The sequence below is a fragment of the Martes martes genome, assembly GCF_963455335.1.
Source record: "Martes martes genome assembly, chromosome: 2".
NCBI classification, from domain to species: domain Eukaryota; kingdom Metazoa; phylum Chordata; class Mammalia; order Carnivora; family Mustelidae; genus Martes; species Martes martes.
In genome coordinates, this window is record NC_137889.1 from 88,561,385 (window position 1) to 88,575,061 (window position 13,677).

The 13,677-nt window shown below is 35.5% G+C and overlaps 1 protein-coding gene across 1 annotated transcript in view; it reads left to right on the forward strand.

The window, feature by feature from the left end:
* The window catches only part of PTPN13 (protein tyrosine phosphatase non-receptor type 13), a 195,723-nt gene that overhangs the window by 100,428 nt on the left and 81,618 nt on the right, over positions 1-13,677 (forward strand). The window contains exons 8-9 of the mRNA XM_080797716.1: positions 7,500-7,595; positions 8,010-8,103. Coding sequence (XP_080653842.1) covers positions 7,500-7,595; positions 8,010-8,103 — 190 coding nt within the window. The remainder of the gene's footprint in view (positions 1-7,499; positions 7,596-8,009; positions 8,104-13,677) is intronic.

The following is a 13,677-nucleotide window of genomic DNA, read 5'->3' on the forward strand; positions in this document are numbered from 1 at the left end:
AAATGAGATAGTAAAATGAAAAAAGGCTCAAATGAGGCAGTTTTTGTTCTTTCTGCAGCAAACCATACTGGATAGGGGTTAAGATGGAGCTCTATGATGTCTCATGCTCTATTGTGGTAGAGAGTATTTTAATGGAGCTTTCCTATAGTAGGATCTTGTAAGATGGTTATCCTGTAGCCAATGAAATAAGGGTGTAAACTACTAACATTGAGTGTTCTGATTTCCTTGAGAACAAAATCAGAAAAGAACAGAAAAGACCCTGAGAAAGAAACCGTAGTTGAAGTTTAAAAATTATAAATATGAGACTCTTTATATACTTACTAAGTTAGTACTTAATCTTTCAGATAGTTTTCTACGTATGAAAAAGAGTAAGGAAGGGGCAGGAAGAAACATAATAGGTTTATCTTGTGGAAACTAGTTGTAAAATTTAATGTGACTCTTTTTTTGCTTTATTCTCTTCATTCCACTGTTTTCACCTCAGCAGAGGACTATCCTAGTCTACTTTCTCCCTTTCTCTCTTGTTCCTAGTATCTTTATTCCACCTTTTTACTCCATCTCAAAATCTGATATATAGTGTTTTCTTATAGAAGTATCTGTCACCGTCTCTCTTGTATGTAATTACCACATGCTCCCTATCTAACATTGCCGTGTGGGTTGGCAACACATTCCTGATTATGAGAGACTGACTTGGAGCCAGTACTGTCAGTATAGTATGAACAGCACTCCACACCCTGGGCGGGGACCATGAATAGCATTTTGCTTCCAACAGTCAAAATCCTCTGCATTCTGTATAAATACTAGAAGGGAATATGAAAAACAGATATAATTAAATCCTTCAAAAATGACTATGGTTAAATATTACTATGTAAGGGGTTTTAAGTCAATCTACTTTCCTTCAACCTTAACTATCGTTTAAAGACGACAGTGTTGTGACCTCTGGTCGAGCCTAGGTTTGCTGTTCTGTGCCTGTGAATGCAGCTTAAACTCTGTGTTGTGCAACTAGAATATGTAAATGCTCAAGTATGTGAGCCTGCGCTGATTACTGAGGCACCTTAATGTTTCATTGTCATGAGAAGATTGAATCTGAAAGTTCACATGTTTTTATAGTTGCGTTTCAGAAAAACAAGGGGATGGGTTTATAAATACTACAGTTCAGCATGCAGGATACTTCTCATGACATGTTATGAAGAGAGAAATTTTTCAAAACTTAGCTCTGTTTTAAAATCCAAAACTGGGGCGCCTGGGTGGCTTAGTAAGTTAAACATCTGACTCGATTTCGGCTCAGGTCGTGATCTCAGTCCTGAGCTCGAGCCCCACATTCACTCTATGCTGGGCGTGGAGCCTGCTTAAGATTCTTTCTCTCCCTCTCTGTCGGTACACCCCTCCCCACTTTCATGTGCTCTCCGTCTCTCTCTCTCTCTCTCTCCCTGAAATAAATTAATTAAAAAAAAAAAAACTTTCATTTATAACCAGGTTCAGGAAGCCTTGTCTCACCTTACCAATGTAGGATGATGTCCTATTTTCATTGAAATTTTTTGTTTTGAGGAGCTTGTTTCTCGTCATAAACATCAGAAATTTGACATGGTCTGGGGGTGCCTGGATGGCTCACTCAGTTAAGTGTCTGCCTTCAGCTCGGGTCAGGATCCCCGGGTCCTAGGATCAAGCCCCAACTCTGGCTCCCTGCTGAGCTGGGGGGTTGCTTCTCCCTCTCCCTGTACCCCTCCCCCTTCTTGTGCTCGTTCACTCTCTCTCTCTCTCTCTCTCTCTGTCAAATGAATGAATAAATAAAATCTTTAAAGAAAAAAAATAAAAGAAGAAAGTTGGCATGGTCTAATTCATAGCTATGTCCTTAGTATCAACCACTATATCCTATGTGATGGTATTAATCTAAATTGAATATTGCAATGTAGCTATTAATATTAAATATTTGGTAAGTGTTTTTTCAGATATGTGATATGACATTCTCTGATGAATTCTGTGTAGTTAGGAGACATCCTAACTCCTTCTCCTGTGTTTTGTCCAAATCCAAGAAAGTCATAACCTTACCAACCAACATCTAATGCAGTCAACTTCCTTTAGAGCTCTGGACTCTTTGAAAGCCTTAGAAGGGGCAGTGAAGTCATTATAACACAGGATCCTGGAGGATTCTAGAAGAGTGGTATAGCCAGCCCAGATGCAAGACACAGCCCAGATTGGTAGCTACTACATTATATAAAACTGCTCCAGATTGAGGGAACTGGAAACTTCATTCTTTCTGCTGTTTTTACTCTGCACAAATTTTACATCTATAAAGTAATTTGCAGGGCACAGTATATCTCCATATATTTTTCCTCAATTATGTATTTTTACCCTTGCATGAGTTCTGTTCCTCCTGATTAAAAATTTTATTTGCCATGTCTAGTTCTCAAGGGATTTTAGAATATGTTCTATTCATTTATCATGTAGCATGATATAACATAGAATACAGTGGACTCTAGTGAACATATAAAAGGAATAATCTTTATTCCCTAAAAATGAATCCCCTGGAAAAAAGCAGAGAAAAACACTTCATATATGAAAACATAATGTTATTATTTTTGTTTCTTTGGTGTATTTGAAAATTGAAATATTTCATTAGGGCGATAACCTTAAAAATGCAGAGTTTAAAAAAATTTTATAGTTATTTAGTTCCTGATGCTGCAGTTGTCTTGAGTCTCACTTTCTGCCTGTCACTTGTCTAAGCTTGAATATGTATCACTTGTAAATTATGTTTTTAGATTATAGTTTGTGCAAGCTTAGTTTGATTTTAATGTGAATATTATAGATTTGAACATTTCCTCTGAAATAACTTTATGTGAGCTTGGAATATCATGTAAATCTCCATAATATGCTAAATATTAAAAGTATAGTGTTCATGATCACATACTATAGCTTTATATGTTTGAAGTGTTAAGTGTGGTAAGTGGTGGTAGAAATTGTGACTCTAACTGCCAAGAACTATGGCTAAATGCTCTAGCCTATTGAAAAGCTGCCTCTTATTGTTACTATGTAAGTGAAGTCGATAGGATATTAGGGCTGGAGTGATTTTTGTTTAAAGGATCAGATTATGGTTAAAGAATAATAAAATACCTCAGATTTTTATATCTTGTATTCTGACAAAAAAAAAGTATACTTTCAATTGTGGTAAAATAGTGCTAGAAATGAAAAGATGTCTTCAATTGTCAGAGTATGTATGATTACAAAATCTCTATAACTAGACTTCTCTCCAAATGTTAATTCCTTAAGCCATCCTTCTGTGGATCCTATTCTTCTCATTTTTCTCCGCTAGTCTACAGAATGCTTTTGGAGAGAATATGTTCGTTTGTGTTCTATGTGTTTATATACATAGACTCACATATGCCCAGTTTGGTGCTGCTTTTTTTGGCGACATGTATCGAGGCTAATTTTACGCTCTCATTTATTCTTCTGCACTCATTATTTCTACACTAAGATTCTTTCCCACAACTTCACTTTCCATATCTAAAAACTAAGTACTCATAGGAAATCAAAGAGAAGGAAATTGTCTAGTGAAATGAAGAATAATCATGACCCTAAATGGACCCCGGAACACTGATTTGTACAATGTAAACTTCATTTAAATATTTACTAACTGTGGAATTTGCAAGTCAACAAATCAGATATTGAATCTAATTCTATCCCACAAAAGTCAAATACAGTTCTGCAATTATAATGGCAAAAGCTTAAAATTTTGCTCTTAACAATTTTAACATTGCAGTGAAGGTGGCCTTATGTGCATTTTATAAAAAGCGTATTTGAATATTCTTAATAAGTCCATTTCACATGGTTCAAGAATTTTGGCATTCATAAAACTTTGTGTATACTATAAATACTTAGAAGCACTTCTTTGTTTAAAAAAATAGTCTGATACTTTTTAATTAAAATAGCAATCAGTAGATTTTATTGATCTGGAAGATGGGTATGTGAGGATGTACTGTGCTTTCTGTTTTTGTGTCTCTGTAGAAGTTTTCATAATAAAAATGGTTTTTTTTTTCTTTTTTAATCATTCAGTTAATACCCCATTCCTAAGATCTGGACCAAATCTTAAGTACGTCAGTTATACATTTAAATATAGATAGAAAACATATCTGTGATATCTGGATCCTTCAAAAAAAAAAGAGTCGTCTATAATGTAAAGACAATGCATGGGTAATTAGGGATCACCCTTCTTCTGCAGACCAGAACAGTGGACAAAATCTACTCTGGAACTAGTTAGTGTCTACTGGATGCCTTTAAGTAGGTCATCTCAGAAAACCAAGCAATGTTCTATCAGATCACTTGATCTGTAAGCATGCAAAATATGGCTCTCCATATACACCAATGCAAGTTACACTCTTGGTAAAGGAGGTGTTTGTAATAATTTTATGTTTGCAGGGAATTTTGTAATAATTCTTGAAATGGTTAAATTTATTATTTAATTCAGAAATGGAAAGCCAAGCTAGCCTTTCTCCTAAGCATAACTGAGTAGTAAATAATGCCTGGGAATTTTAATCTGGCCGTGCCCCTACATGAAAGGAACGTGGCTGACAGCATTTTTAAAAGATACATTCCAGGATACAAGAAGCTTACAAAAGCGATTCCTACACTTTAATTAACACAGACTTCCACTCCTACCCCAGTCTTTGAAGAAGAAAAGAACGTCTTCTATTCCCTAGTAGTGCTGCAAATCTAGTCATCCTCTCCATGTTTCTGGAGTACCAGTACCCCATTACTATAAAACAATAAGGCATCATATGTCAGTGCCCTCCATCCCTGCAGGTGTAATACTGAGAACATTTACAAACCAACAGTTCATCAAGGGAAAGTGAGTTATTGTTATGCATTTAAAAGGGGATAATCATGGGGCGCCTGGGTGGCTCAGTGGGTTAAAGCCTCTGCCTTCGGCTCAGGTCATGATCTCAGGGTCCTGGGATCGAGCCCCGCATCGGGCTCTCTGCTCAGCGGGGAGCCTGCTTCCCCCTCTCTCTCTGCCTGCCTTTCTGCCTACTTGTGATCTCTCTCCCTCTGTCAAATAAATAAATAAAATCTTTAAAAAAAAAAAAAAAAAAAAAAAAAAAAAAATAAAAGGGGATAATCAATATTACATTAATTTGACTCACAGAAGGAACCCAAAAATTGAAAAAAGGAAAGGGAACATGGATTCATGAAATAATGTAAGAACAGTAATGAAGCACCACCAAAGAACGGAAATTCAACTTAAAATTTTTTTACTAACTTAACACCCACTTGGCAGAAATAGTTATAAAGCAGTAAATTCATGGGACACCTAGGTGGTTTGTTGGTTAAGCGTCTGCCTTTGGCTCAGGTCATGATCCCAGGGTCCTGGGTTCGAGCCCCAAGTCAGGCTCCTTGCTCAATGGGAAGCCTGCTTCTCCCTCTGCCAGCCGCTTCCCCGGCTTGTGCATACTTGCATGCTCTCTCTCTTTGTCTGACAAATTAATTAATTTTAAAAAAAGTAAATTTAGTGTGGGGTGCGAAATTGTTATTGCATAGCATAACATCCAAGTGACTGAAGTTCTCTACTCTACTAAATAGGCTTATTGATACTGTGTACTTTTCTTTGTAAGGTAAAAACCATATTGCCTCTGTACATTTGAGTCCTCTCCTTGGCCTTGTTGGTTTCATTTACTGTCCTGTACATTGCAATGCCAGGTTTGCTGTTGAAGTTACTTTGGGGAATCCCTCAAAAATTTAACATGGCAGTTCTATAACAATAAAACAAACTTCTTCAGTGCCCTTGGAAAATAGCGGTTCTTCTTAAGTAACCAATTAACTTAAGTAACAATTACTTAATTGGTTAAGTTTAAATAGAACTAGAAAAAAACATTATTTGACGTCTTCTAAAATCTTTTCCAATCATATTTATCTTAAACCAGAGAAATTTTTTAAAAATTATCTTATTTACCATCACACTTCCTTGTGGTAGAATGGAATAATTTTTTTAAAGTACTAGTAAATATTTGGATTTTCAATCCCAAAACTCTTTTCATTAATTATGGTATTATTTCTTACTCATATTCAGTGTGTACAAAGCTGAACAAAATAGGGGTGTTCTGTATAATGCCTGCATCCTCAGGTAAATATTGCCCCAAGAACGATGTGCAACTTCCTCTCTAGCAAGTGGCCATTTTTTCCTTCTTTGTCTCAGCGTGACCTCCTTATTCCTCCAGCCCATCATCTTCATCGTGGTTCTACAAGCCTGGTTCCTGCGGTGTCATTTGACTATTTCATTAATTTATTCATCCCTTTTTCTTTTAACAATCTCTACTGAACACCTTGCAGCACCAGGAATAAGTCAATTCATTTTGTGAAGTTCCTGTTCTCAAGTTTGCAAACTAGTGGAAAAGAATCCCTCCCATATATCCATCGTGTGCCGTCATACATCCCATGTCTCCTCCCTCAGTTCTAGGTGTTTCCCACGGTTTTCTCTCTGGTGCCAATAAAAAGCCGCAAAACCATTCCGACTGGTTCCAGTGAAATTCATGCATTCCAGCCTAATCTAAACCCTCAATGGCTATATAAAAGTTTTCATGTGGTTTTTACTGACTCTTATCACATTCTTCATAGCAGAATTTCTTTACTCTTCTCAAGCTCCCGGCCACTGGCTCCCAGGAAGTGACACACGTTTTATTACCGGGAGTAAGGCAACCTCTGATATGGGTATCTTGTGATTCCTTCTATATTTTCACTCTTTCCTTTGTCCATCATTTCTTAAGAAGAAAAAGTTCTTCCTCTTTGCCAAAATGACAATCCATGTGTGTTGGGGTTTTGTTTTGTTTTGTTTTTCATATTCTGTTTCCTTCACTTTTTTTTCATCAATTTTCCCCACCATCATTTACAACTTCAGTCTCTCTCAATCTGCAGGCTTATCATCCAATAACATCCTGCTTAGACATCCCACCCTGCCACAAAGACTCAGATAACTCATTCAGTCTACTTTTTCTTACATTAAATTTTTAATGTTCTATTTAAATATTTGTGCTTCTGTATGTTTTGGGGAGTGGGTGGAGAGAGGTCTGTAGTTTTCATCAAATTCTAACAAATGAATCTGTGACTCCACAGGATTAAGAGCCACAGCTGTAAATGTAGTCAGAGACCAGGTTATGAAAGGCTTTGGATACCAAGCGAAGGAGATTTTAAACTGAATCCTGAAGACTTTAAGAAATAATAGTAATATGCTCAGATTCTCATTTCTGGAAAGTTCCTAACATGTCACAGAGCTGGCAAGTAGTGAGCTGAGATCCAAGCCCAGATAATCTGGTGTCAGAGTCCAGATTCTTAACCAGTATGCCAAACTGCCTCGAAATTGGAATTATGTTGTTTGAATACCATCCAGCAATTGGTAAATTTAAAGCAATATATAAAATGTTCTAATCTCATAAGAGTAAATGTAATATTTGATTTGATTTGTGTGGAACAGTTAATGCATTTGCTTTTTAATGTTTTTGTTTTAATCCTCTTAGAACCAATTCGAAGATACAAAACTTACCACAGTGATATCTTTAGCACCTCCAGTGAAAGTCCATCTATCATTTCCTCTGAATCAGATTTCCGACAAGGTGAGAGGCATTTGAGTAACCAAAATGTTTTTAAGAAACCATGAACGTCCTTCTTTTTCAGTGATGTTAAGATATAAGGTGTCAAAAGAATAATTCTATATAAATATAAAAATTATAAAAAACAGCTGATTACTCTTTTTAACAGTATTTTAGGAGCTTAATAGCATCAAACATCATCAAACAACAATATAGTCATTTTCATAATGGGAAATAATTCATTGTCTTCGAAAATAATGTGACTTGTCTCTGAAGAGTTTAATGACATTATGTCATTAATTTGATGGTATGAACGTGATTTGTTAAAATTACCTTAGCGTATCTGCTAAATATTTGAGTTTTAAATAAGGCTACTTCATATTTTTATCACCTGTGCAGTTTTCTCTTTATTCATTCCTTTTTTCATTCTTTAATTAGTACGAAAAAGTGAAGCTTCCAAGAGGTTTGAATCCGGCAGTGGTCTTACAGGGGTAGATGAAAACCCAAGTCAAAGCCAGTCACAGAGACCAAGGTATGTAATATGAAAAAATAGTAACAATAAATTGCCAATGGCAGGTTTTTTAAATTAGAATCAGGGAGAATTTTTGAAAATTATCCTCTTTTCTCTATAGTCTCTATTTTCCTTTTTCTTTACCTCTTCTTTGAGTTCTTGAAAATCCATTCAATTACGTGGAAGACATTGTAGTTGTTTGTGTTTGAGTTATTGGAATCTTTTAAAATTAGAATTGGCTGTGATTATTTAGAGTTTGTGCTTGAAATTAAAATTGTCAGTATGTATCTAAAATAACTTACTAGCAGGAAATTCTGAAGGGATGGCATCAAGAATCTGTGAGAAGGTAGTAAGCCTTGATTTCTAAGAGAATAATTTCTCTTTCGAAAATTTGAATAGGCTTAACAAGCAGGTTTTCAGGGAGTACTTTTTGTTGAATGAGTAATGACTAGGTTACTACTAAGTAACCTATTATGTAAAAAGTTAACTATTCACTACATATTTACTGGCTTAAAAGAGGTTATCTTGTTTTTTTTTGTTTTTTTTTTTTTAAGTTCAATTTGGACTTTCAAGTTCATTTTCATACTGAAATATTCAGCTTTCTTTCTTTTTTTTTAAGATTTTTTATTCATTTGACAGACAGAGATCACAAGTAGGCAGAGAGGCAGGCAGAGAGAGAGGGGGAAGCAGGCTCCCTGCTAAGCAGAGAGCCCGATGTGAGGCTCGATCCCAGGATCCTGGGATCATGACCTGAGCCGAAGGCAGAGGCTTTAACCCACTGAGCCACCCAGGCGCCCCAAAATATTCAGCTTTCTTATAAGGTGTTAGGTATTATTCTTGTGCTGTGCTTAGGATGGTGGTATTATAGTTATATATTGATTTACTTTGTTTAAACTGGAAAGTGTCAAGTCAATACTGAATATTTTGATGTATTTTCTTTTCATGTGTGCACAGGTCCCTTACATGAATAAAAGCATATTGTTAATGTTAAACATTAATTTGACATTTGTAATATGTTATTACAGAACCAGGTGTTGCTTCAGAATTTACTCCCAAACTATGGAAATCCTTTTAAATTTGATATCTTAGTTCCTTTAATTCAAGTATCACCATATACAAAAGAATCATTTGGAGATTAACAAAAACTTGCCCCTTAGCTAATTAATTCTGGCAGACAGTGTTTCAAACCTGTAAACTATTAATAGACCAGGTAACCCTAGCCATGTGATTAAAAGAGACAATTTATCTAGGGTTTAGACTCCAAGTAATTAAATACATTACACTAAAGTTATTCCTTTTAATATTGCAGTTTTTATTAAATTTATGTCTTTTTCTCTTCTCTCTTATGCCTTTTAAAATAATCCATGATAACTTTATTTCCTTGGAGGAAAGCTCTAATAAGCATTTATTTACCTAAAGCAGTATTTTATTTGCATAATAGAATTTTATATTACTAGGACCCCATTGTGGTGATAACCATGATTGGGTAATTTTGAACGAAGGGGTAAGAGACAAAAATAGGTTTATGTTTGATGTTACACGGTTTTCTTAAAGACACAAAAGCATTTTGGGATGAACAGCAATACAAAGCAAATATTGAAATGTAGTCAGTTCTGTGGTGAATTGAGGGAGTCACTCCTCTCTATATATTTAATTTGGAGAAAATTTATATAAATAGTATGATGCTCTTCAACTCAATGAAAACATGTTAAAGATAACAACTGGAGAATTATTGGGCTTTTGTATTAAAAATTGATTTTATAGGGGCGCCTGGGTGGCTCAGTCGTTGAGCATCTGCCCTCAGCTCAGGTCACAATCCCAGGGTCCTAGGATTGAGTCCCACATCAGACTCCCTACTCACTAGGAAGTCTGCTTCTCCTTCTCCCTCTCTCTGCCTGCCACTCCCCCTGCTTGTGTGCTTTCTATCTCTTTCAAATAAATAAAAAATAAAATCTTTAAAAATAAATAAAAATAAATTGATTTTATAGTTCATTTATTAGTTGTTTAAAAACATGTTCCTCCAAATAAAATTAAATCATTTTGTGACTCTTATTTCAATTTTCTTAATAAGTTACATCAAGAGATTATGAGAGAATATTTGTTTCAACTGTTTCCAAGTTTTATTTTTAGGGCACATTAACTTTAAAGCCACCTAAATCATATTCTAATTATAAACTATCTTTTATTTCACACTTTAAAAGGGAAAGAAAAACTCAATATGGCATTATAGCCTCTCCATTAGATAATGACATATATAAAAAAGTATTTCAAGGAAAAGTAGATTGTTAAGTCTCTGTATATGCTATATTTCATGTAAGATGCTAAACTCTACTTCTTTTAGACAAATTTCACCCCCTTTTTCTGCCCACAGAAAAACACATTAACTAAAATACTCTAAATTCCTTATTTCAGTGCAGAATTTTCTGAATATGAACAAAGGTTTCTGATAACATTCTTAGCATGTTGGCGTACAATTAGGAGGCCCTGTTTTGTTCTTTAGGTCATATATTTGTGAGATCTATAAATAGTCCTCTATTTAGACACGTTCGCATGTTTCTTTATAAAAATTTCCATTCCCTTTAGCTAAAATGAAATGGAAAAACAGATCCAGGCAGTGCTATTGATTTGTATCATAGGGGGTGGGGGGAAATTAACAGGAAATTATGAGTCAGATACAGCAGAATGAGTAATTTTTTGATTCTGAGTTATCAAAAGTGTCTTTCAGTGACCAAAGAGGATATTCAAAGCTGTTTTCCAAAGAACATCTCTAAGTTTTTTCTGTGTTAACTTTTGAAGTACAGTTTATACATAATACAATTCCCACTGCTTCTGTGCCTATCTGCTTGACGAGGTAACCTATTTTTCTGACTTAAAGCAACCTACTTATTCATTCCTAAATGATCCAGATTTTCTTTGTTTTTTGTTCATTTGTTTGCTTTGTTTAGGTTTTATTTTTTATTTTGTTGTCTCTCAAACGTTTTAGCCTTTATAGGAACTCTACCAAATACTGTGTTGAAAGAGATAAACTGATAGTCATTTTTTCTACCTGTTTGTAACTCTAGTATAAAATAATTTGAACAAGAAAGTTAATATATTTAATGAATATGTTAGGTGCAAGTTAAAATGTATAGATTCATATTCTCATTATTATCCTTGACCCCTCACTAAGTGAGAGAGCCACAAAATTAAATTTTATCATTTTCTCAAGAAGTGATTGCTGTGCACCTACCATGTACTGGGAACTTTTAGGTACTGGAGATAGAATCATAAACAAAATCAAGAAAAAGTGTCCCTCAAGGAATTTCTGGGGCTGAGAGATAGCCAATAAACCATTAAAAAACAAGTGAGTAATCACCATTAGATAATGATGGTGCTTTAAAGAAAAATAAAGCAGGCTAAGGGGATAGAAAGTGCACACAGAGGGAAACTGATCAACAAAGTGAAAAGTCAACCTACTGAATGGGAGAAGATATCTATAAGTGATATTTCTGATAAGGAATCATATCCAGGATAGGTAAAGAAATTATACAATTCACACCAAGAAGAGGCCAAGTGATCCAATTTAAAAATGGGCAGCGGACCTGAATAGACATTTTTTCCAAAGAACACATACAGATGGCTGATAGGCACATGAGAAGATGCTCAACATCATTAATTATCAGGGAAATGCAAATCAAAACCACAATGTGGTATCACCTCACCCCTGCCAGAATGCCTGAAATCAAAAAGACAAGAAACAAGTGTTGGCGAGAAGGTGGAGAAAAAGGAATCTGGTGTACAGTTGGTGGGAATGTAAAGTGGTGCAACCATTGTGGGAAACAGTATGGAGAGTTCTCAAAAAATTAAAAGTAGAAATACCATATGATCCAATAATTCCACTAGTGGATATTTACCCAAAGGAAATGGAAAACACCAGTTTAAAAACATATTTGTACCTCTGTGTTTACTACAACACTATTTACAATAGCCAAGAAATGGAAGCAACCCAAGTGCCCATCAGTAGATGAATGGATAGAGAAGACACATACACACACACACACACACACACACGAATATTACTCAGCCATAAAAAATAATGAGATCTTGCCATTTGCAACCACATGGATGGACCTAGAGGGTATTATGCTGAGTGAAATAAGTCAAACAGAGAAAGGTGAATACCATATGATTTCATTTATATGTGGAATCTAAAAAAATAAACAAAACAAATGAACTAACAAAACAGAAACAGACCTTAATACAGAGAACAAACTATTTTTTTCTTGTTTTTTTGAAAGACTTTATTTATTTATTTGACAGAGAGAGGTCACAAGTAGGCAGAGAGGCTGGCAGAGAGAGAGGGGGAAGCAAGTGCCCCACTGAGCAGAGAGCCCGATGTGGGGCTGAATCCCAGGACCCCGAGAACATGACCTGAGCCAAAAGCAGAGGCTTTAACCCACTGAGTCACCCAGGCGCCCCTACAAACTATTGATTGTGAAAGTGGGGAGGGAGTGAAATAAATGAAGAGGATTAAGAGGTACATTCTTTCAGCTATAAAATAAGTAAGTCACAGAAATGAAAAGTACAGCATTGAGAATATAGTCTATAATATTGTAATAACTTTGTATGCTGACTATACTTGACATGGTGAGCATTGAGTGATATAGAATTGTCATAACCCTGTGTTGTTCACCTGAAACTATACCATTGTATATCAACTACACTTCAATACTAAAAAATTTAATTTAAAAAGACATTAAAAAAAAAAGAAAGCAGGATGAAGGGATAGAGAGTACAGGGTTGTGATGTCCAAGTTCTATTTTACATAGGTAGGGTGATTAGAGGAGGCCTTTCCCAAGGATCATATTTTAACAGAAAACTATTTTAGGTGACAGGGTGAACTATGCAGATATCGGGAGACAGAGGGTTCCTTCCAGGCAAAGGGAGTGTCAAGAGCAGAGGCCTTGCATTACGAGAGATGTGTTGTATGTCAGAGGAATACAGGAAGGACGTGTGGGTGCAGCAGGATGAGAGAAAGGCAGAGTGGGTAGTAACCAGAATCCAAATCGTCTCATACCTCAGGAGCTTAAGTGAACACTTTGGATGTATGATCAGAAGCCATTGGGTGGCTTGAAAACATAGGTCTGATTTACATTTAATGGGATTACTCTGTTCTGTTCTCTGAAGAACAGATTACAGGAGTAAAAGCCCAGTTAGAATGTAATGATAGTGAGATCTAGCCCCACATCTATTTGGATGGATATAGCCCAGATTAGATTGCTAGTGATAGAGAAGAGTCAGATATAGATATTTTCAAGGTTGTGCTTTCAGGATTTGCTGCTCAATTAGATAGGAGATCTGTAGGATAGAGAAATCAAGAATGATCCCCAGTTGTGTTGTGAAGCAACTGGTGAATGAGAAAAATTGGACAAGGGAAAAAATATCAAGAATCTGATTTGAGACATATTAGCCTAAAGATGCGTATTAACATCCAAGTAGAACACTCACCTAGGCAAATAAAATTAGAATTTAGAGGAGAGACTGAGTTATAGGCATATATAATGTAATTAAGGCTATGTAAGCAGATAAGATCATGTAGGTATGGAGTATATATGG